Below are 25,718 nucleotides of genomic sequence, written 5' to 3'. Positions count from 1 at the left end.
ATTCCATCTTGAGTTAGGATGGAAACTTTGGGAAGCAGTCCTTCATTCGGTTCATAACATCCCTTGATGACAAACTTCTTACTCCCTCCACCAAAACTAATACTCCTCGTGGGGTCTATCATAGATAAGGAAAATGTGGGAGGACACAATCCATTCAAAGAACAAGTTACATAACCCTGGTATTCTCCTTTCGACTAGATGTTCCTCTCAAGTATTCCTCATCGCCGCTCCCGGCCTACCCCGCTGTTGAATTTCCATGTTATTTCAGTTTATGCTCCTTCAGAGTCTAGTATGGTCTCAACCACATTAATGCTGGTAGTTCTACTGTAAGAAAGACACGAAAAAACAGAAATGAAGCCAACGGGCGCTGCACGTTCCATATGTACATACAATGATGTCATCCTCGAGACGGAGGCCCTCGAGGGACATCGAGTCGACTACATCGACGCAGGGCGCCCTCTGCTGAAAAAATGTTTTCCGAAGCAGCTGAAGCTGGATATTGGAGATATCATAGATGAGGAATAATTGGGAGGAACATCGAGTCGCAAGAACTTTACCAGAGGTAAGTAACTATTATTCTCTCCAGTCCACAAGCTTCCATACATCAACATCAAGTTCTGCTTCAATTGATGCTGGGAATATCCTACATGGTTTCTTGAGCTGCTGGATCTCCACAATTTGTTTCACCAGTGCTTTGCACCCTTGTGTTGTCATCAAGTTTGTGCCTTCATGACAACCTTTTGAGTCATGCCCAAAATAGGCTTTGCCAGTAAATGGAGATCTTCGACACCAGGGCTCACTGGCTTTCAAGGACATTGTAGGGGGCAAGCAAAATGACATATAACTTATTTTCTTAAATCCACAAGTCTCAGGTAAATTGTCCTTTCCAGGCATTTCGCCAGAGACCGTTTCTTCAGATGTTTTCCTAGCTTGCCCATATCAGAGAACTCTGTGTAGGGCCGCTTTTGCCGTAATCCAGAGGTTCCCCTGAGGTCATGGCCTAGACTTATTCCTCCAATGGATGCTCCTGAGACCAGTTTAGGACTTGCCTCTTTGACCATTTATAAATTCCTGATTGCACGGGTACCAGAAAGGTTTCGAAGGTCAAAAAGGTTTTTTCAGACTGTTTGGCAGCCAGATGGCCCCCATTACCATGGCACGCTGTATTTCCTATGATATCACCTTTACTGAGACTATGCTTCCAGGCATGAGCTAGTGGCCCAACAAGGTACCTCTCTCTGGCCTATGTGATGGAGGTGTATCGAAGGTCCTCTGTAGACAAGTACTGCTTTCAAAGTATCAGCACAAGAAGCACAAGTCACTGCAGCGCTTCTGACACTGCACTTCTCTTGGATACACTGAATGATCATGGAATATGTCTCAAGGCTTAGATCTTGATTTTCTCGCATCTCTTCTCTGACCTTGCCTCTTTCTTCTAAAGTCACCCTTCTTCGTTCATCTAGTCTTGTCGTCCTCCCCTCACCTCCCTGCTCTTATTCCCCCTCCCTTTTCCATCTTCCGTTTCTCCCCTCTCTGCTGCTGACATCTCTTGCTTCTAATGCCCATTCTACAGCCTCTCCTTCAACCCTGCTTCCTTCCTCTTTTATCCCTATAGTCTACCCCTGCTTTTCTTCATACTTTGCCCTACTCTTTAATCTTTCCTTTCAGTCTTCCACCTCTCCTTCTTCCTTCTCTCCCATCCAATTACTGACCCATTTCACTCCTACCTTTTTCTTTCCAAACTTCTCGAGTTGATCATCTATTCTAAAGTGTCTACTCATGTCAACACACTCCCTACTTCCTAGCCATCATTCTTGGTTTCATCCTCTCCACCGAAAATGCCTTTTTTTGTTTGTGATGCACTTCTTTCTGCTATCCATCGAAACAATCTTCTCTCCTGGTTCTACTCTGTCAGCAGCTTTTGACACCATTGATCATTCCCTTTTTCAATACCTTTCTACTCTTGGTCTCTGTGGTTACGTTCTGAATTGGTTTCACTCATATCTCTCTAATCGTACTTACTATGTTTCCTGATTTTCTCTCTATACTACTCCTCATTTGTTATCTCCTATTTCAGCCTTTCCCATCATCTTTACGGGGAGGGCAGCCAGCTCTTTCTTTCTTTCTTCATTTTCTCAGTCTATTAATTCTACTCTCACCTCCTGCCTTCTCGCTATTCAGTCTTGGATGTCAGCCCTCTTCCTCCATCTCAATCCCTCCAAGACGGGAAGTTCTCTTCTTCCCTGCCATCACTGTGCTCCATCCTATCCATCCCCTTTTCATTTAGTTTCCCCCTTCCTCTCTTCCTATTGCTCTCTGTCTGGAATCTTGCTGGTGTTCTCGACTTTTCCGTTTCTTCTCCTGTCATATTTCCACTCTTTCCCTCTCCTGTCTGTTTTAGCTTTAATATCTGAAAATTTCTCTCTGTTCCCCTCTTCTCCTTGGCCTACCTGCTACTCCTCTCTCTCCCCTCTGTTCTATCTACAACTCTGCTAGTCATCTCCCTTTTTCTTTGTGCTATCACAATTCTATTGTCTATAAATGGCTCCATAATCTTGGCCCACCCTGTTCTTCTTATTTCTTTCCATTTCCCTTCCTGCTCTGTCTGCTCTGAATCTCTTTCTTCTTACTGTTCTTCGTCCCCCTTGCCCCAACTCCCATTTCCACTCTTTCTCTATTGGCCCCGAAACACTGGAACGCGCTTGCTCTTCCTTTTCGACCTTTCTCTTCTTTACCTGCTTTCCGCTCATGCCTTAAAACTCGCTTGCCTGTTAATTTCTGTTTCTCAGATTATTTCTCATGAATTGTACTGTTTATTTAATTCATGTAAAGCGCTTTTGCGTATAGCGCAGTATCAATACAAATAAAATCAAAATACTACTTATGATTGGTGTTTTTTTTGTTCAATACTAACCTTATTTTGAATCTCTCTCCCAGCCATCGCTATCTGTTTCAAACTATAAATCAATAAGTTTACTCTTCTACACCAGATCCTTCTTCTCTTCCTTCTTTGTCTGCTTCTGACTTATTATTTCACATCTAAGATTGATGTCCTTTGCTTGTTTTTCCTTCAGTCTTTTCTGAGTCTTCATTTAGATCTTCAATCCTGTCCCCATCTTCTTTCTCATCTTTATCAGATACTGATATGATGACATTCCTAAAGCAGGCCCATCCTACTTCAGACCTCTGATCTTTTTCCATCTGTTCTTATTTCAACTGTGTATTCACTTTTGATGCCATACCATACTATTCTTTGTAAATCACTACCACTTCTAACAAAAGATTTAAAATGGATAGTTGCTCACAACTGTTGTCCTATTTTGATTGTTCTCTTATTCCTATTGTTCATTCAGGTTTCCACAGTCTTCATACTACCGAAATGTCTCCTCTTTGCCAACTCTCTCCTTTCAGTGCATCCTTCTACTCATCGGCACACCCACTCCCTCCTTCCCTGCAGCTCTCTGGCCGGCCTCTCTGGGCCCTCTTCCTGCTCCTACCTGCGAAGCAAAAAACCTTGGTCATCTTCGACTCCACACTCTCCTTCTCTCCTCACATATCCGACGTCTCTAAGAAGTCACACTACCAGCTACACCTCCTCAGAGGTATCCTTCCTTTCCTCTCCTTCCCCCAGAAGCTCACTGTCTCTAGAGCCCTGGTTCTCTCCAAGCTGGACTGCTGTAACAGCATCTATCTAAATCTGCCCGCCTCTACTCTCCGCCCTTTGCAACTCATCCAGAACAGGACTGCGAGACTTGTCCTTGGCCTCAAGCCCAGGGACCGGATCTCTCCAGGACTGAAATCACTACACTGGCTCCCAGTGACTGCGTGGATCAAGTTCAAAACCCTCTGCATTGTCCACAAGGCCGTCTGGGGCCTTGGGCCAAAATACCTTCAACGCTCTCTTCCTAAATATCTTCCTTCTCGAGCTCTTCGCTCATCCGCCTCCAACTCCCTCAGGGTCAGCCGCTTCTCCAAACAACGATTTGGGGGCAGATCTCTCTCCGCTGCAGGGGCCTCCCTCTGGAACAGCCTTCCTGCCTCCCTGAAACTTGAGGAGAACCATCTCCGGTTCCGGAAGCAGCTCAAAACCTTCCTCTTTGTCTCCGCTTTTTTTTAATTTTTTTTTTTTTAATTTTATCGGTTTAACACAAACCTTTAAAATATTTACAAAAAAACACAAAACCCAACACATCAACGTATCCCAGTCCTTTTAGAAGACCCCTCCCATTTTCTCTCCCGAGGGTCGAATCAAAATCCTCATTGCTCGTCAACCAACACTGAATCCAAACGATTTTCAATTATCGTTAGAAAGCAAGTCAATGGTAGTATCAATTTCATGTCCGTTCCTTGGAACATATTGGCCCACCAATCGTCGGCACAAAGGGAGGGGTGATTTAGGCTCCAAGGGCCCAGGTGATATGTCCTTTCTGATCGAAGTGCCGTGCAAAATATCACCAAATGTTTAAGGGTTTTCTTGTCCTTAGTGCATAGTCTACACGTTAGATTGGAGATATTCATACTTTTCCATGACGCCAACCGCTCCTTGGTTTTAAATATGTTTAAGCGCATTGACATAAACACTCTTCGAGCCTGAGGATCTGGAAACAACTCGATGTAACGTTGTGAAGAGTTAAATGCCCGTGTTTCAAGCGGCGCCTCGCTCATCATTTTTGCTGCAGCTCGTTGTGAGCAAGTTTGATCCCAATCCGCACGCCAGATTTTTAATTTGGCGGCGTTCGGGTCGTTATGCAGCATGTCCAGACTGATTCCAAATTCACTCAGAATCTCTTCGCATCTCCTGACCCACAGGGCCACCATGCTTTTATTTGTTGGCGTCAGATCGTGAAAGATGTCAAATTGCGGTATTTGCTCGCGCCAGCGAGTTTTGCGAAACAGACTCACCAGAGTCCAGCATACCCTTGCATGGAGTGAAATGAGCGACAGTTCGTATATCACACATGATGTCAGCATACCCCTTGGGAGAGACAATACCTTAGACCAGAAACAATTCTCCAGCGATGCCCAAGTGTCGTGGCTACATCCCAAGGCGTTTTCAGCGCCATATAGTAAGACCGGGATTACATTTTGCTGGTAGAAAGCAAGCACCGGTTTTAATGAAAATGTTCCAAATTTCTTATGAATGATGACAGCTTGACTTGCCAGTTGCTTGCATTTCCTTCTGGTTTCAATGACCCATGGACCGTCGTTGATTGACGAGTTTATTAGCATGCCGAGGTATTTTACGCTCTCGGCTGTCTGAATGGTCTCTTGACCCAGGTACCATCTCTGTTTTCTAGATTTTTTCCCTCCTTTACTGTTCAGGTTGTGTAACATCAGGGTTTCGCATTTTTTAGTATTTATCACCAGATGGTTAGTTGCAACATATTGGTCAACCGCGTTCAGCTTCCTCTGAAGGCCGACAGGAGTTAGGTCCATCAGGACCAAATCATCGGCGTATAGCAGCCAGCTTAGATGGAACTTTGCTACTTTTGGTGGAAAAGAGCTTATTGAATCAATCGCAAAACCTATATCTGATATGAATAAGCTGAATATTGCGGCAGCTAGGGGACAGCCTTGTTTTACCCCTTCATAGGTTTTGATTGGTGCTGATAAAGTTCCAGAACTATCCAAACGGATTTGTATGGAGGTTTCAGAGTGCAGATCTTGGATTGCTGCTAATAAGTCAGCCGGACATCCCCAACTTTGTAGTTTTGACCATAGAAGAGGCCTGTCGATAGTATCAAATGCACTTGAAAAGTCAATGAAGGCCAAATAGACCTTTGTATTAGACTTTATAGCCTCCATCTTCATCAGATTCAGAAGTAGCAGGTTTAGTGAGCAGCCCACTTGCTTTACAAATCCCGAAAACATCCAATATTGCCACTGGGTGATAGTTTTTTGGGCATGTTCTGTCTCCCTTTTTGACTATGGGGACAATGACAGCAGATTTCCAAGATTTGGGGGTCCTGTGGCACTTACTTATTCTATCAAATAGGGCTACACATATGGGTGCCCATAATTCAGGATGTTGTTTGATAGTAAAATTGGTAAGGCCATCAGGGCCCGGTGCTCGTGAGCTTTTTGCGTTCTTAATTATTGATACAATATCCTCTCTTGGAAACGTCAAATCCCACGGTTTCAAAGGTGTTTCCAATGTGACAATTCCTGGTGCCTCTGCCTTGTAGAGGGTTTCAAAGTGGGCTATCCATGCGGATTCCGGGACCATGCAGGACTGCAGAGCCAATTGAGGAGCTTGAAAGTTATTGATGAGCCTCCAGAAGTCCCTTGAGTTTTTGTTCCTTAGTGTCACAAGCATCTGTTCCGCATCGTTTTGCATTAGAGCATATTTGTGCATCTTCAACCAGTTCTTATATTTTTGTTTCGCTTCTTTATTTCCAGTTTTCGAGTAGCAGCATCCAGGGACTTAGTTCTCCTAAGTGCAGCACGCATCCTTCATTTTTGGATCAGGATCTCGGGATCGAAATGATGAGTCCGAACCATGTTTAAATTTTTTAGACCTGTCTTTACGGTTTTGAATCGAGTCAATAATTGATCGTATTCCAGATCAGCACTTAATTGACAGTACTGAATCATCACCACATTGACTTCACTCTCCTCCAATCTTAAGCGAACTCTATTGGATTCAACCTGGAGTTTATGTGGCCACTTTGGTCTTTGCTTGCGTCCAGATGTTGCAAATTTCATGAGTAACATGTCATGGTCACTGTTTGCTTTTTCACAGATCTTCAGCGAAGTATCATAGGATGCAAAGCTTCAGACACGAACATGTAATCTATAATGGATGATGAATCCGCACTGTGCCATGTGGGCACAGGTGGAATGTCACCACAGGTGCTTCCCTTCAACATCTGAATGTTACGTAGACCCATTTCGCTTAGCCATGCTTGTGCCAATGAGCCTAGATCTAGATTTTCTTGCTTAAGAAGGTCGATGTTTAAATCACTGCAAAGAATTATCTTGGACCAATCTAATGACTCCACCCGAAGATCAATTATTCCTGTTGTCTGATCAATAAAATCCATTTTGCCTGCCCGTAGATGGTTCCAATACAAGTTCAGCATTACAATCTTGTCTTGCGTATCTTCATGAACACCGGCTCTTTCAATGGTCGTCTCTTGAATATAAGGAGAATGGTTGATAGAATTTAAGATGCGCCAACTCGATGTTCTCCTCACCATTGTCAGCAACCCTGACATAGGACGCCCATGTTTTGATTTTATAGCCGAATTTAAAACAATCTCAAAATCCGAGGATACCGGCAGCTCACTTAACCAGGTCTCCTGCAAACACACGATATGTAAGTTGTCCAACCAGCTTGTGTTAAACAGATGTATAAATCCTCGTGTGTTCCAGGAGGCTAAACAGTACTCCGTGGGGGCTTTGCCTCCGCTTTCTCTCCCCCTCTCCCCTGCTAATACTACTGAAACTGCACTGAATCTGCAACTGGGACACTCACCGTTCTCGGTCCTTGGCCCAGCCACTCTCCCATGCACTGCCTCCCTGGCAACCCCTGCGCTACGGGACTGTCTGCATCCCTACAGCCCCCCTTCCCAGCACTTGTCTGCACTTACCTCGCACTTGCCACCAGCTGGCCCTTGTTATTTATCCTGTATGTTGTATACTAATAACCCTGTACTGCACTTTCCCCTCTCCCTTTCCCTCATGCACTTTTTCCCTTCCCCTCTACCCTTGCACTTGCGCAACCTGAATGACACCTGGCCTAGTAGGATCGTTGTCTGTCTCCCCTTGTTCCCCCCCTGCCTCGTCGCGCCTTTGAATAGGCGCGTTACAAATGCCATATCATATCATATCCTGCTATGCAATCGTCCTTGTTAGTTTTCTTAGATTCTTCAGTTCTTTTTGGGATTGTAGATCACATTTTCTTGCATCTACTCTCTTCTGTAGGGCTCTCTGGGACTGTTCTTCACTGGTTTTCTTCTTACTTTTCTGACCAAACTTATTTAGTAGCTTGGGGCCACTAAAACCTTCTCTTCCTATCCGCTTCAGCATGGGGTAACTTATTGCTCTGTGCTTAGCCCTTTTTTCCGCCTATGCTGCACCTCTTTCTTGTATTTCCTCTTTTAATTTGTTCTGTCATATTTATGCAGTCGATTCTCACATTTTCTTTCTTTCAACTCTTTTACTAACTCGCTTCATTCCACTCACAGCTTGTCTTTCTACTATTCAGAAGTGAATGCTTACACACTCACTGCATCGAAACCCCCCTCTAAAACTGAAATTGTGTACTTCCCAACTTCTTGTTCTTTCCCGCCACCCTCATATTTTTTTTTCTCCTTACAACCTTCCATTTTCTGCATCTGCTCGCAATTTTTGACCCTTTATTTTTTTATTCACATCTGGTTTGGCACGTTCAGCCCATCTTTTCTGTAGAATAGCTCTAAAATCATACCTTCGCATCCAGACTTCTAATCATCCTACTATTTAATTTACCTTCATGATACTCTAGTCTTCCTTCTTTGTCCTCTCTTTAGTAACTCCTGTTTCAGTGTCTTGTTTTTCATTTCTTGAGTATAGCGTTTAAATGTGTCCATGGTTTGGTCCCTATGCATTGTTAGGGAGATCTATCATTGTTATGCTTCATCCCCTCTCCTAGTGAGACCCCCAGCACTTTTTGCTGGACTTCTGGACCCTTTTCTTTAATCCTGAATGAGTGGAGCCTTTTTCCACTCATTCATTCTTATGGGCTATATCTTTTGGAGCTCTTTCCTTTGTATTTTACTGTCCTATGGAGTGTATTTTTCCTCCATAACTCTTAAAGGCATCTGTATTTTATTATTGAAGCACACAGCTCCTTATGGGCAGTGTTTCTTGGGACCCTTGGGGTCTTCCGTTGAGATTCTTTTCTATATCCTAAGGATAGTATCTCTCCCAAAACCTGAGAGATTGGCACACACCACCTTATGTGGAGTGCCAAAGGGATACTTTGTATCCCCATTCTCTCTTCTCCTGTGACTATTATGTCACATAGGCAAACTCCTAGTAATGGCTGGGTGCAGTGGATGTGTCCTACGAACTATGGTACGATTTTTCTAGTACATGCTATGTCCATAGCCTCTGTGATGCACAATAGGGGCTCCTGAGTACCAACTCAGGGGCTCCCTTTTTTCCCCGCCATTACTAACGTGGTTGTTCTTTGTCAGCTCTTCTACTACTGTTCTTGGGTGGGAGGCCTATGTGTGCGTTTTGCCTTTGGCAGGAACCCTTGGGTGTCCCCGCCTATGCTCCAGAGTGTCCAGGCAGGCAGGAAGTGGGGGTGTGGGGGTTCCCACCCCCTGTCCTTTGTCTGCCAGAGTGCCTGAATGGGACCAGCTCCCATTGGGGATCTGGCTGTCCTGATTAGACGGCCAAACGCCTCTTTCTGTAAATTGCTGAGTAAGATTGCAGATGAGTGAGTGCTGGAACAGTATAAACGGTGAGGCTTCTGGAGTGTAAAGCAAGTAGACCACTGGAAGCTGAAGTAACCGAAGAAGAAGATAAGAGACGCCTGCAGACCCTTTGCAACACTGTAAAGCGACCACAGCTGTCCTGACCTTGTTTTCTGTGCGACAGAGGAACTCCGAAGAGGACAAATCCTTCCCTTTGACAGTCCTGTGAGTTTCCAGAGCCGAGAAACCCCAATACCAGGAGACCTGCGGACCCTTCCGAGTGCATCATCGTTGAAAGGCCAAACCCATCCAAATCTTTGAGCCCTCAAGACATTCCAGAGATGCGATCCAACTCGCCCAGACCCCTTCAGCAGAGTGTGGGACTGAGAGAAGCAAGAAGATTGACCGGGTGAATCGCGTCCTTTGTTGGTGCTGCAGAAAAGGTGCCAAATCCACAGTGACCCAAGAAGTTGATGAAAGCCGTGCTAGAGGTCCTCCCTCGACACTGCTGCTGAGAGTTCCTGTCAATTTTCCTGCCTTTCGTCACCAGACCAAGGAATCCAGAGGGCCAGGGTCAGCACCGTCCAACTAAGAAAATCCAGCCACAATCCTTTTCTTCAAACCAAAGGTATTGTGGGGAAAAATGTGTTGCTTACCTTGATCCGCGAAGTAGCTCCAGAGTGTCAGCGGGCCCCCAGAGGTGTCCAGGGTACCCCCTCTTACCTCAGACCCAGGCTGCTGCTTGTGTCCCATTATAGAGTCCTTAACAAGGTCTCCATCGTTAGTTGTTAACTGGCTGCATCTTTAAAGACTAGAGACTTGACAAAATCCACAGGAACTCTTCGTAATCTGCTGCTTGTGAGGACTTTGAGCCCTCTCCAAACTGCCTGTAGCTAGGGTTCCAATTTTGGACTTAAAAGACTTGCTGTGCGAAGAAAACTTCTCTAGAACCTTGATCCTTGCTAGAATTACACCAACTTACGATTTTCCTTCCCTAAAGTCACTTTCTTATATGTGTATGCAGTGTAAATGTCTTGCTGTATTTCTGCTAAGAACCGCAAGTGCACATAGTTACCGATAATATGCTAGAATTGGCTTTTCACTTTCTAACGTTGCAACAAATGTAACCGTGAACTATCACAAACTAAGAAATGTCCTTTGAAAAGTATCCGAAAGTATTCCGAAGTGTTCTAGTGTAAACGTATGTAGTATATTAAGTGATTCAGGTGTAAATATAATACATGTCTATGTTAATATAGATTTAAGTGTAAGTGTTTCTTTGGTGTCCTTTGCTAACTGGGTTCAGTGTACTTACTTAGATCCAGCCAGGATCTGCCCCATTATTGCACTCAGAGTGCATCCAGCCACCAATTGAAGCCCCTAGGTCCACACCATTTAAAGATGGCTGACCGTCGCATCTTCAACCCTCCACCCGGCCCCGCAACCCCGCAAACATCGTGATGGGCCCCTCTCCTCTACTGGGAGCCAACCACAAGCCAGCAGGCTTCGAACCGGCCCACCTCGAAGGCACTGTACACGGTGCCCATCTCTAGCCTGTATACGCCATCGAGCATAGGGCTAGATCCCCTGCCCATCTCCTCTGGGGCAAGCATACTGCCCCTTACAGCAACCTTTTTCCACTGCTCCAGCCAGCAACCTGAACTGCTTCACGCCTTCACTGAACCCTATTTTTGCAGTACGGTCTAACACAAACTACTTTCACATTGTGTTGTGCCTTATGGTCGCTTAGAGACCACTGTGACATTGTGTTGTGCCTTATGGTCGCTTAGAGACCACTGTGACATAGTGTTATGCCTTAGGGTCGCTTAGAGACCACTGTGACATAGTGTTGTGCCTTATGGTCGCTTAGAGACCACTGTGACATTGTGTAGTGCCTTAGGGTCGCTTAGAAACCACTGTGTCACATTGTGTTGTACCTTAGGGTCGCTTAGAGACCACTGTGACATAGTGTTGTGCCTTATGGTCGCTTAGAGACCACTGTGACATTGTGTAGTGCCTTAGGGTCGCTTAGAGACCACTGTGACACTGTGTAGTACCTTAGGGTCGCTTAGAGACCACTGTGCCATAGTGTTATGCCTTAGGGTCGCTTAGAGACCACTGTGACATTGTGTAGTGCCTTATGGTCGCTTAGAGTACACTGTGCATTAGCACTGTGTATTAGCACTGCGTATTAGCACTGTGTACTAGCATTTCTCTGATTCTCTGCGTTAGTACCCTCACTGCAGCACCATTGTGCACTAACATTGCGTACTAGCTTCTCTCTGATGATTTTGTGCGCCAGTTCCCTCTAAATTCAGATATGATAACCTGGACCTTCCTCATTATGTTCCCATTCTGCCTGGTCCCCCATGACACCCCTTGTACAGGGCCACACTTTCGCTTACACCCCAATGGCCTCAGCAGACTAGCCTGCCCCAGACACTATCCCATACCCTGCCCCACCCCCTTCCTACCCAACATCAACCCCTTCCAGCCTACCTCCTCCATCGACTCTCATCGCACAGCAGACACCTCCAGCCCCCAAGAAGCATCACAAACTAATCTCATCGGCCAATCCACTATCACGAACCTCACTACCAGCAAATCCTATCCCTGCTCAGGCTTATCGAGACTCACCCGACTCAGATCCAGAACACACACACCCGTATCCTTCCTCAATCTAGGCAACAAACAAAATATAACCTTAACCAAATCTGCCCCTCCCTGCACACGCCCTACACTTCCGCCAGACCAGATATCACACGGCCTGAACGCACCCTCCCCCCGCACCCACATCAAAAAATCATGCATCACCACCGAAACCATCAAAGGTGCACTCATCAATGCGAGATCTGTAGTCGCCCATGCCCTAGACATAGCCGACATTATTTCCTTCAATGATCTCGACTTCATAGCTATTACAGAGACCTGGCTCCACCCAGCGTCTGGCCCCTCTCTATCACTTGCTATACCCAATGACTATACCATCTACCGTGCAGACAGACAAACAGCTAAAGGTGGAGGAGTAGCCATTATTGCAAAAAGCTCCATCAACATAAGACACATACAAAACCAATCACTGCCATCAGTGGAACTACTCACCCTCAAACTATACACAACGCACACAAGCACTATCACCATCCACCTCATTTACAGACCGCCAGGCCCTATACTATCCTTTAATGACGACATAGCCCTTTTACTCTCTAACAATATCAAACCTAACTCTCGACTACTCATCCTAGGAGACTTTAATCTAGGTCTCAATGATGAGAAAGATGACAAAGCTCACACTGTCGCCAACACAATTTCAGAATTAGGACTCACCCACCATATCACACAACCCACACACAACAAAGGCCGCATCCTTGACTGGATAGCTGACCTCAACTGCAACACTACCATCCTTTCCAACACTCCATGCGCTTGGACTGATCACCACCTTATTACCTTCACCATCAACAAAGGCACTCAAACACCAGGGCCTTCCTCCAATGCCCCACCCACACTCACAAGAAACAACAAAAATATCACTCTAGAGAAACTCCTCCCGTTACTCCAACCCATCATCGACTTCTCACCCACCATGACCAACCCTACTGAACTAGTAGAGTTATACAACACAACTATCCTTAAGGCCATAAACACCATAGCACCACTAAAGCTTCGGAAAGCCAAACCACGAGCACACCTCAATTCTTGGTTCACCCCCAAACTAAAAACACTCCGCAAATCCAAAAGACAAGCTGAATTAGCATGGAAACAGTCACCATCCACTATTAATAAGACATCTTACGCACTGGCATCGAACATCTATAAATCAGCCATCATCCAGTCTAAAAAAAAACATGTACAATGAAAGAATCAGCAACGCCAAATCTAATACCAAAGAGCTCTTCAATATCCTGAGAGAACTCGAATCACCCTCCCCCACTCCAGACACCTGTAACAAAGACATCCACTGGTGCACGAGCATCCAGGAAGCACTCCTAGGCAAAATTGCCACACTACAAGCCAAAATCCTGACAAAGAAAGAAAGCCTCACCCTCACTGATAACATCACCCCCTCTACACACACCCACACCAACCCCCAAAATGATGACAATAACCTCTTTGAGTTTCCCACCATAACCATCAAAGAGGTTGAAGAAATAATCTACTCTCTTAAACCGTCCAAATGCCAAGGCGATACCTGCCCAGCCCCAGTCATTAAAGATGCAGCCAAACAACTTGCTCCCTTCATCACTTCCCTCATCAACTCATCTTTCACCTCCAACATAGTGCCCAACAACCTCAAGGACTCCTGGGTTCTTCCCTTACTTAAGAAGCCCACCCTTGACCCTAATGTCCCCACCAACTACAGACCCATTACGACCGTACCCTTCCTACTAAAAATCCTCGACAGAGCTGCCTATCTTCAGATACAGAACCACCTTGAGAAAAATAACTTACTAGGACTCAGACAATCAGGATTCCGCCCCAAACACGGCACTGAGACCGCCCTGATTGACCTTAAGGTACAGATGGACAACATTAAAGACAATGGTAAACTAGCCATCCTTCTCCTTCTTGACTTATCGGCCGCCTTCGACCTGGTCAACCACGACATCCTCTGCAAACATCTATCCTTAGCAGCCAAATTTTCAGATAACGCCAACGCATGGATCCATTCCTTCCTTAGCAACAGATCCATGAGAGTCTACGCACCCACAGCCTCTGCCATCCCAGCCCCAGTCACTTGCGGTGTCCCCCAGGGCTCCTGCGTCTCCCCCACTCTATATAATGTGTTCACGAAACCCCTCTTTGACATATTGGACCACCTGGGTGTCACCTACACCAACTACGCAGATGACACCCAAATACTGATCCCTTTAACAGGCGACTACTCCACCGACCTCACTGCTCGCAACAACATTTATTCCATTATCCAAGAATGGATGGCCAAGCATGGCCTATGCCTCAATGACGACAAGACCGAACTTCTTCTCCTAGGTTCCCAACCCAGACTTAATAAACTCGACAAACTCTATCAAGCATTCACTATAGACGGCAATAACATCATCGTCTCTAACAGCGTCAAAACCCTAGGAATCTACCTCGACTCCTCCCTCACACTGACAAGACAGATCAATTCCATCTCATCAGCCACTGCTTACACCTGTAAACTCATCAATGCCAGCAGACCTTACCTCTCACCATCCAACTGCATCACCTTAGCCAGAGCGCTAGTCCTTTCCAAAGTTGACTACTGCAATGCGTTATACTTGGGAACCAGTCAGAAAAACATCAACAAACTACAAGTCATACAAAACAACGCCTTGCGAGCAGCCCTGAACATACCCAAACACGAACACATTTCGGACGCCAGACGCACCTGCCATTGGCTATCCATACCACAAAGAATTGAATATAAAACCATCTCACTCACACACAAATGCCTAGCTAACCAAGCACCCAGATACCTATCCGACAATCTCAATCACCACACCCCAGCGCGCCCTACCAGATCAGCTCAAACACATTGCTTAAATATCCCAAGATTTAAGCTCCAAAAAGCAGGGGGCTCCAGCTTCCCCGTGCTTGCCTCCAAACTTTGGAATTCACTTCCTCTCGAGCTGAGATCAGAACCCTCCTTTCACAGATTTAGACACAACACCAAAACTTGGCTTCTATCCAAAGAAACGTAAACTGCCTAGCCCTACCTTACTAGCATGCACCAAGACTGTAAATTTGTAAATATGTAATCGGTTTGTACATTTCTGTTGTATTATTCTGTTGTATTCATCGCAAGCGCCTGGATGCCCTAGGGCCAGGCGGCGCTATACAAATAATAAACTAAACTAAACTAAACTTACCTACAGCTCAAATCTTTCTCTTAAGATAAGCCTGACTGCTCTGCCACTCTACCAAGGTTCCAGCAGTAGTGCAGACCGATACTAAGTTGGGGATCTACAAACCACTGTGATAGTGTACTGAAGTCTTACCTCCAAGTGGGACTCTAGCAAAACTCCCCTAACATCCATTTTTTTTTGTTCTCTATCTGTTCTCTTTCATGTTCTCGTCACTGTACATTTCACTTTCTCTTTGTTGTTCCTTGTCCTCCATGTGCGCAATCGCATTTGTTCTTTTGCTGTACTGGCTTCAAAACATTGGCACTCGTTACATTTTCATGTTGGCTCTGCTCCTTCTCTGCCTACTTTAATTCTGTACAGCAAGAACATGTTCTACCTTCCTCAGCTGCTGCTTCTCGATGAATTATTTTCTTACTGGTAAAAATAAATAGTCTCTTATTTCTAGATGTATCGTCTTTTACTTGCATAATCCTTGGGTGAAAGCACTATCAATATAAATTCAATAAACTAAACGTGAGCTGGCTTCCTCTGCCACAGTTCCTTGGCTGCAAAAAGGTCCCGACATGCAGCAGGAAGGGTTGCATTCCTAGGACGAGATAATTAGTCTTGTAGAGCCCCCAGTCCATTCAACAGCTCTTCTGTGGCTTCAATACTTGAGCACTGGTATTCCCTTTTAAATGTCCCATATGTTCTCAGATTAGTGTTCGCATGGCATTCTTGCACTATGGCAGGCAAACCCCAATCTTGGCCACTTTTATTGGATGGACTAGGAGCCTTTTCTCCAGATCAGCCAGTGAGGGAACTGCCTGTGTCCCAACTATTGGAGGAGAACCTGTATAGATCAGTGACGTCTTTAGACTTGGACACCAAACAGACCACCCTAATCCTCATGCATAAAATGCTGAGCACTTTTCTTTCCCTATTTATCCGATTGTTTCCTGATGAGTTATGATCTGAGGACCTAGGAGGTATGCAAATACTGACACTGCCCCTGGGAGACCCCAAGTCCATCAGAGTTCCAAGAAATCCTGTTTACCTGTCTGAGTCTCTTCACACATACTGTGTGGCCCACTGATTGGTGGCTTGCCTTGTAGGCACATAGTGTATAAACCCAGCACCAAGTCCAAGACTTGACATTTCCGAAAGAGTGTGAGAGGGATATAGATGTTTTTATATATCCTCACAGCTACTGACAATTCTGAGAGCACCGGATACAGTTACTTGGACTAGATGAGTACTATTTGTGAATGGTGATTGGGATTTTGGAAATATGCACCTGAATGAAAGGCCAGGAATAATTCTGCAAAAGTTGAATGTGGAAGACGCCTAATGATTGGGTGGCTGCCTAAAAGTTGAACCGCCATGCTTGCTTTCCAACCTTGAGGACACAAGCATTGACTACCAGTATTGGGAATAGGTAGCCAATCCCAAGCTTTTCAAACACTTGTCTACAGAAAGGCACTCGAATGTTCCCGAAGCAAACTCATACCTTTTAACATTTGACACAGTATTTCCCTCAACCAATCGTAAGCCTCCCCATTTCTTCCACCTGTGAGCGACTGAATGCCTGTAGTACAAGTCCTAAGGTAGTCCTTTGAATTTGCTGTTGACCCTAGCAAGTGAAGACCAGACCTGAAAATGCTTCTATAAGGTTTCTGAACCTGCTGCATCAACACCTTACTTACATTTTACAAGATATCAAAATATATATATTTCTGATGCTTGTAAATCTGCTTGGAATCACATGCTGTGCATATAGTCTGGCATCTAGTGGTAATCGCAGAGTCTTGCATCTTTCTTTCGAAGATCGAAAAGGGGACGTCGCATGGGCGTGACTGTAACAATATTCCTAACGTGACGTGCAGTGTACCTAAAATCCCTCCCGCCTCGAGGTCCCTCAGATCGTTTTTTTTCTGCCAACATGCTTGGTCGCCTTATGCGAAGCTCGCAAGAGTTAATATTGCTTACTTTGTCCAACGACCTACGGTCGTCTAGTCTCCTGACTAACTTCACGATGGCTGCCTCGTGGGCTTTCTGCTGACGAAGACATCCACAACTGCTCGACGAATGTTGGACTGCTCAACAACTGTCGACCGTGTGGCCTCGGCCCTCCGGCCAGGCCCTTATAGTAGGAAGAGTGGGGCCCTGGGTTTATTCTTCTTCAAGAATGTATTTCCTGTTCCCTTCTCTTTCTCTATTTGATCTGGTTGCCGTCACCCTCTGCTATGGAGAAGAAGCCCTTTACATTTTGCCGTTTGTGTAACGGCAAGTTCCCTTGGAAGGACACCCATTCCTGTTGCAATCAGTGCAAACAGGCGGACTAAACGGTGGGCGGCCTACGCGATGCAGGCCAAAAGCCATTCCCCCGTTGGCGCTGTTGCTTCGGACAATGAGAAATTAATCGGCAGCTATGGCTCCGAATAGGAAGCCATAGACCTTTCGGCAGAACCTTCATGCTCCTGAATACCCGTCCCCGGCCTGACAGAGGCCACCGGCTCCGTTATGGGGAGTTCACACCCTAGCGACAAGGGTACACATGCACCACAAATACCTAAACACTCTACCCCTAAGGCCTCCTCGACAGAGACGTAGTAGAAGCATGCAACACCAACAGGACAGCTGAAAACTTCAGTGCCTCCTGAACCTTGCGGCTCAGCGCCCTCCACTCAACCTTCTTCTCTGGCTTTTTGCTTCCTCTCTGGCTGTGCAACGGCATTCTCGACTGCCTTCTGCGTTCCTTCCTCCTCTCGACTCTGCTGTGCACAGGTCTGCTCCTGCGGATCTTCCGATCGCCGGACGTGGTAGTCTGCCAGCGTCCTTGGAGTTCTCTCCCTCCGGATCAGTGATGCAGGTTTGAATCTCCTGCATTCGGTGCGCAGCACACCTGCAGTCTTCTGCGGCTGCCCAGACCAAGTGTTTATTCCATTGTCGATTTTTATACAATGTTGCCAATAGTGTCTGGGCCCATTATATAAATCCTTTGTCGCTTTCACAGGTTTCATCTTCATTGCTCCGTGGGACCAACTCGTCCCAGAATTTGGATTACCTATAGTTCTTCTTCATCTCAGTACTTTCAAGAACCTTGAGGCATTTTGCCTTATAACAGTACATATGTCTACTGTCTGCAAAGAGGTTAGCAGAGGAAGGAGAGGCTAGAGTATGTGGGGTTGTGATGTTCGCACAAGGGATGTACCCTATATGGTAGTCCTTATCCCCAGAGGGGCAGTCCCTCCCCATGAAATCCTCCTGCCTTATACCACCCCTATGATGACTATCTGGCAGCGGCCTCACCTCCTTGGCCTCATGGTAAAGGGCTCCCCCCCCTTGGGGAAGAGTGACGACATCTAGTGAATCGTCACAGTATGTAATTGCAGCGTATGTTGTAGGTGCCTTTGTGGTGGGAGTGTGTGTTGTAAGAATATGTGTAACAGGCTCATGTGTTGGAGAAGTGTGTGTCGCAAGAGTATGTGGTGTGTCTTGCAAAAGTGTGCGTGTGGTTGGAACATATCTCGTAAGAGCATGTGTCATGCATCCACATGTGTACTTGTCACTGGAATTGAGTGTGTTGCATGTTATGGGAGCAAATGTATTAAAGTGTGTATGTGTGTGTTGTAAAAGTGTGCAGTAAGTGTGCGTGGTAAGAGCATGTGTGGTCATGGAGCACGTGTAGTAGGAGCGTATGTTGTAGGAGCACCTGTCTTCATAGAAGTGCGTGTCCTAGGTGCATGTGAGAGCACTTGTTCGCCTACATGTTGCATGTAGTAAGCATGTGTGCATTTGGTGCCCGTGTCGTAGGAGCACAGTATTAGTGTTTATATACACAATGTTAATATCACAAATGTACATGTAGAGTTTCAATATAAAATGTAACTCTGTTCTGCTCATGCATTTTATGCCTACTAAACTGTTGCTTTTTCGCACTTACATCAAAGTTAGCTGTCACTTGCCTTCGTGAGTTTTTAGATGTTAAATGTGTAATGTTTGAATTGTAAAACTCACATGCTTGGTGTACAGTTTGTATAAAAAGTGTACATTTATTCCTTCACTTTAAAACTGATATCAAAGTCAGCTGTGATGTGCCTTTCATGTGAGTTTTTAGGAGATGTTCATTGTTTAATGTACCAACTGTAAAACTCATACGCTCTGCGTATGTGATTGCATCGCATGTTATAAGCGCCTGTATGGTAGGAGTATGTGTTGTAAGAATGTGTTTCATAAAACCATGTGTCGTAGGACCGTGCAGTGCCTATCATCGGAACATGGATTATAGGAGTGTGTTGTAGGAGCTGTGTTGAATTGAGGGAATTCGTCCCTTCTCCCCTGCTACTGAAAGTCTTGGGGACTGACCAGTCGCCCCATAAAAAGTGAGCAAAAGCAAGTTAAGTTATGCTGGCGCTTTACTGCTCTCCAAAAAGTCAGGTCAGGATGCAGATAATGGCAAAAGATATGTCCAATTGAAGTGCGTGGGAGGAAAGCAGCTAAAACACAAGTCTTTCCTAACAGTGTGCAATATTGGTGTTATACAAGTAATTTTGCTCACGAACTTAAATGTGTGAAATCTACTATGACTTTACAAGGATCCTGTGATGTCGAACATGTTGCTGAAGAACTGCCAAAACGTGACTAGTAACATACACAACAAAGCATATTTTTGAATTTGCAATTGAAAATGCACATTTGGAGCAATTTAACATTATAATGGCTCTTGAATATAAATCTATTTTTACAGACTTGGTGAAGGCAGAGCATGTTGGAGCTTAGGAAATGCATACACTGCATTAGGAAACCATGACAAAGCAATGCACTTTGCAGAAAAGCACTTTGATATTTCAAGAGAGGTATGTGACTGGCAAAGTGATGTTGTTTTTTTTTATATTGTGTTCCTCTTTCATTAATCTCATTCCTGCACACAATTATTAAACATGATTTCATAGTCAAGAAATCACATGTAGATGAGCACTCCAGTCATTTTCCACACTTCTTCCAAGCCACAGGTTAGTGTGGTAACATGTCATTAAAGTAATTGCATGGAGTGCAGCAGAGGCTTCTATGTTTTCAGCTTTAAAGTGGTTGGCTTTTTGCTTTCTATATGTAGATTGCTTTTTCATGTTGCTTTGACTTTTCTTCTAGAGAGTGAACTTAAATTACATTTTCTATATGAATCAGCACGGTAAGAATAATCACGTAAAGGCACTTCATTGAAAAGTCCATGTTCAGAAAGATAAGTATTTGTATAAATGGGGGGAGGCCGTATGCTTGGATCAGAAACACTTGCATAGTAACAAACAGTTGGCTGTGCAGTCTAAAGTCGTGTGCCTTATAAAGGAAGTAGCAAGCATTGTATATTAGATAATTCTTTGGGTGGTTTTAGGATTATAGTTGGCCTGGTTTTGTTGGAAGTTGAATTAGTTTATAGACCCGGGTCTAATGCCGAGTAGGACAAGTAATCTGATATGCATGGAGGGATGCGAGAGGAGGTGATGCGTGCAGTCATGGAATGTGGGGCGATTTAGGAGGGTAGTAGTTTTATTGGAGAACTAGCTGGGGTACCCAGCATTGCCAGTGTCCTGATCGAGTGGTGTCTCGTGCCCTGGAGGATGTTGCTCTTATCGGCAATTCTTGCTTCAGTTTGCTCTGGCATCTTGTTTGCCCTGGAGAAAGTTGCTGTTGTCCTCTGGTCGGCAAGTCCTGCTGCTGTTTGTTGTTGTGTTTCAGAAGCTCTTGATATTGATTTTCGCTTTGCATCAGATGTAGCTTTTGTTTGTTTTTTGTATGGCCTGTTTCTTCATGCCACTTAATGGCTTCAGCACATTTGAGAAAATGTCCAAGAAAGATGGATTGATTTTGCTCTCTTCTCGTGAATCAAATTAAGTAAACTGTAACCTTGCCATTTCCCATATTTGGAGTGGCGTGATAAAAAATATATATATATTCCCATTTAGAAAGGCTTTAATAAACGCTTTCGAACTGTATCCAATACATTTCAAAGGAAAGGCTAAGACAGGTGTGGATCAGGGGACAGAGATGGGGTGTTGGTGAATAAATGGTACAATAATCTAAAGGGGGAGCGTGAACAGCAAAGGGCCTAGTACGGAGCCTTGTTGGACCCCAGTTATTTTCCAGGTAGCAATTGAAGACCACTTGCTCTAATATTTTTGAGTAGCAGGGCAGGAGGGGAGACAAGTTAGTAGTTGGTAGGGCATTATGTACAGAAACGCTTGAGGATAGGTAATATTTATCCTTTTGTGCAATGGATTATATTATTGTTTCCTATTGCACTCTATTTGCATTACCAATAGACCAAAAGCAGATTTCAGTTGTTTGTTTTTTACCATAAATTATTAAATGTTTTCTATAAAAACATTCTTTCACAATAAAACCTTAATACATATGTATTAAAAAACACTAGTCTGAGTGATCCCCGTTTTCCCTAATGTACTTTTTTCTTTTGGAGACATGGCACAATTTGAATGTACTTTTGAATGTACTCTCTCGGGATAACTTTTCTGTGGCACAAGCCTTTAAGATAAGGGAAGTATAAGGCCTTTTTACGCACGGAAACGTGAAGACTTCACATTTCACTTTTCTTTGTTTTAGCATTTCCTTATGAATTACCCGTTTTCTCAAGTAGATGGCATTGCAGCACGTGGGTTAACTCTGCAGTACCTCTTTCGAATTTACAGTCGGGCTGCAGAGCAGGGCCTTCTTATCTTGTGGGCTCTGAAAAAGGCAGGCATTTTCTGTCTTGTGCAAAGAAGCAGGCAGTGTTGTGCATGCCAACACTACTGAATTAGGTCCAGTTGTGGTTCTCAAAAACTGATGGACTGAGCCTCTTGTTTGTTTTGGCAAATTATTATAGCGTAAGTCACACATTTGCCAAAACTATTGTTGGAAAAGATAGAGAGGGAAATGGACGCAGCAGCACTAATCAAGATTTATTCAGCCATCCAAACCTGGATGGCAGCCAACGGCCTCTGCCTAAACGGGGACAAAACAGAAATCCTACTAGTTGGCACCAAAGAAACACTAAACAAACTCCCAGCGCAGTACAAGTCCTTTAACATAGATAACTCTATCATCACAGTCTCCACTGCAGTAAAAACGCTAGGAGTATACCTTGACTCCACTCTCTCCATGACACGGCAAGTCAATGCCATAGCCTCCTCTGCCGCACTCACCACGAAGATAATCAACGCTGTTAAACCCTTCCTATCCACTAAAAACTGCCTAGCCGTAGCTAGAGCCACAGTAGGTACCAAATTGGACTATTGCAATGCTCTCCTCCTGGGCACGTCTGCACAAAACCTAAAAAAAATGCAAGTCACACAAAACAATGCTCTAAGAGCAGCCCTAAGCATCCCTAAAAGGGAGCACATCACCCAAGCCAGGAAAGAAGCCCACTGGCTACCAATAAAAGAGCGGATACTATTTAAATCCATGGCCATCACCCACAGATGCCTCTCGGCCAAGGCTCCGCCCTATCTTTCTGAAAGAATCACCCTTAAAACATCTACTAGACCCACAAGGTCACACATGACCAACTAGACCTACGTACCGACATTCAAAAGAAGTAAAGCCGGGGGGGCTAGCTTCCAACACTTAGCACCCAAAAACTGGAACGCTCTCCCCACAGCGCTCAGGAACGAAAACTCTTACCATGTCTTCCGCAGACTACTCAAAACCACGTTGTTTAACTAACTCCACCCCACCGTCCTAACTGTTTTTTCACAACTGTATATAAATAAGCACAACTGTATATAAACATGCATATATGTTCATCAATGTATCTATATCCATACCATGTTTGCCTGTAACAAGTAAGAATGCTTTCAGCGCCACGATGCCCATGGGCAGATGTGCGCTATACAAATCCAAATAAATAAATAAATAAAATAAAACTGATAATATCCGGTTGGCATAACGACCGGCATTTCCACGGAATGAACATACCAACTCACTAAGATCTTTTACTCCTCCGCAGTATTACCCAATGAGGAGTTCCCTAACATTATTTGCTGAAATCAACTTTGTAAGAAGTAAGTCGCCAGAGTTTTCCAAATCCCAACTGCTGCAGAGCGATTTGCTTCATTGGGCTATTTTGGGCTATTTCACGGAGAGGCTGGGAATCTAGAATGCATACACTGTGCGACTGCGGCTCTGTAGCTGCGATATGGCGTTAGTTCAGAAATAAGTATGGCAAAGTTAAATAGCTTTTTTAAATGATCACGTAGGGTTTCACCAACCCTCTTTCTTTGTTCTTCTATGCAGGGCCCAATAACCCTCTCTCGATAATCTGAAGCTATTCACTCCCTCCGTATATTGCTTTATCTGGGATTTTGCCACAAAATCAAGCCACACGCATCAGTCTTAACAAACGAAAGCCGGCATCGATTTAAATGTGTATTTACCATGCATCAAAGCAAGACCTTTTTAAATGAGGTACACAAGGCCAGAAGTTAAGGCCCTGTTCATTCGCCTCTTCCCGTCTTCTCCCTCACTCGAGCCCCCAGCTGCCCAAACATCCACTTATCCTGGGTAGGAGATATAAGATGCCGATTCAACAACCTTTGTTGCTCCCCTGTCCAACTTGGGTGATATCCGTCCCGACCAAACATACAGCTGCTCCTCTATTCTGCCTTCAGTACGTGACTTAAAAGCTAAGGCTCTGACTGCCTATTCTAACCCTGATGCTTGTACTTGTGCTCTTAGCCCGACCGACGTAGCCCCCAGTCACCTGGATGTGGCTTTCCCGGCCCAGCTCTATAAACAATCAATTCATGCATATCCTTTTTCTCTCTGCTTCGATCGGATCTGATCTATACGGCCGTTTGCTGCATTCTGTTACTCTACCCTTCAAATTGACTATCGGCCATGTGATGCTGTTTGTAACGTAACCTGTACTTCGTAACTGAACCCTTTGGCGCCTGTGCTACACTGAATTAGCCCAGCTATCCCCTTCATGTACCTGTCTACGCGTCTGAAGTAGCCCCCGAACCACGAAGCGTGGTTCGGGGGCTACCTATCTTGCCTTTCATGCATTTCCCCTATCTTGACGTGAGCAGCATCCTGCTGCTTTTAATGTGTCTTGCACCCAACCGATTGTGACTCTGGCTGGCAGTACCCTACCGCCAATGCATTTTACAAAGCCTGCGTCCTGTACCATGGGGCATGGCTTTGCCAGATTCTTCACATACCCTTATCTTGTCCTGTGTATCTGTACATCTGATATAGCCCCTGTACCATGAAGTTTTGCCAGATTATGCGTTTAAGAAACACCTGTATGCTGTGACATGCAGGCAGGGTCTTGGACTTAACAATATGTCAACTCGCACTTCATTGTAACTAGTGCCCTGATGCCTGAGGGTTTGGCGCGCCACCATAAATGCATAAATAAATAAATATGTAGGGACTGCCTGCCGACTTTTGTCAGTATGCACGAGCAGGGTTGAATTTTCTTTTATTTTTTGAGCAGTAAGAAGGGAGGCATATAGTGAGTTAAAGTGGAGAACCGAAATATTGTGGGATGCCCCATGTGCCTAAAGTTCAGAGAGGTGGGGACCATACCATACAACTCCATAAGGCACCGGGTGCGATGGGTCTGTTCAATAACTGCACCCAAGTTTGAGGTGGATTGGCAATGAGAAGGCGTATTTATTGTGCACTGATGCCGCGATATGGTCCCTTTTTCCGTGTCATAAGGAAGTGAACAGGCAGTAGTTAGCCCACAGCCTCGGCAGCTGCGCATGCACCGTGGGATGTGCAGATTTTCTTAAAACAGGAAAGCGCTGATTTTCGTCCATCTGCTGGGTGCTGATGTGGGGAAGGATGTCCGCCCAGGTTCCTTTTTTTCACTCAGGCCTGTGCGCCCAGAGAGACGTACCCAGTCTTCCCCAGGCGTTCAGTGGGTGTGGGATGGGTGCCTTGAAGCGGGCAGAAGCGCTGCAAGCTGGGACCCTCTACAGGCCTGCGGTGTGACAACCCTTGTACAGGCTGGCCATGTGTGCCGACCCTTGTACATGCCTGCTGCTTCTAAGTGCTGCCACGGAGTGTGTCCTTAAAGTGATTCCATGGTGCTTAAGCTTCCTTAAAGCTCACTGGTGCATGGTTTGCCGTCCTTGGGCATCTGGGAGGTATTTTGGAAAGTCATTTTCTCCAGTGTCTGGGGTACAAGGGTTATCTGAAGATGATGGCTCTGCATGTCTCCTTTTCAGCAAGTGCCTCCTCTGGGCACTATGTTGCGCCCCCTGGACCGATGGAGAGAAGGTAACTTGTTTATTTTTTTGGATGCATGATTTGATGAACATGCACTCCAAGCCTGGCTCTCTTGCATTGGTGCGTGTGTCTTGCCCCAGGGCAGCTGTTCTGCTCCGAACCATCGCTGTTCATTGTCAGAGTTGCTGGTATTCATTCGTTTTTCTTTTCAATCTCCATCGACGGGTGAATGTTGGTTTAGTCTGGT

The 25,718-nt window shown here is 45.1% G+C and overlaps 1 protein-coding gene across 6 annotated transcripts in view; it reads left to right on the top strand.

Annotated features, from left to right (window-relative positions):
• GPSM2 (G protein signaling modulator 2) overlaps window positions 1-25,718 on the top strand; it is an 822,550-nt gene that overhangs the window by 412,077 nt on the left and 384,755 nt on the right. For all 6 annotated transcript variants that reach the window (XM_069641857.1, XM_069641854.1, XM_069641856.1 and 3 more), the window contains one exon: window positions 19,989-20,097. In XM_069641857.1, coding sequence (XP_069497958.1) covers window positions 19,989-20,097 — 109 coding nt within the window. The remainder of the gene's footprint in view (window positions 1-19,988; window positions 20,098-25,718) is intronic.

This window comes from Ambystoma mexicanum, chromosome 1q (assembly GCF_040938575.1).
Source record: "Ambystoma mexicanum isolate Mex_15411 chromosome 1q, UKY_AmexF1_1, whole genome shotgun sequence".
Classification (NCBI taxonomy): domain Eukaryota; kingdom Metazoa; phylum Chordata; class Amphibia; order Caudata; family Ambystomatidae; genus Ambystoma; species Ambystoma mexicanum.
Note: the sequence above shows the minus strand (reverse complement) of the source record. Positions and strands in the feature narration are given on the sequence as shown.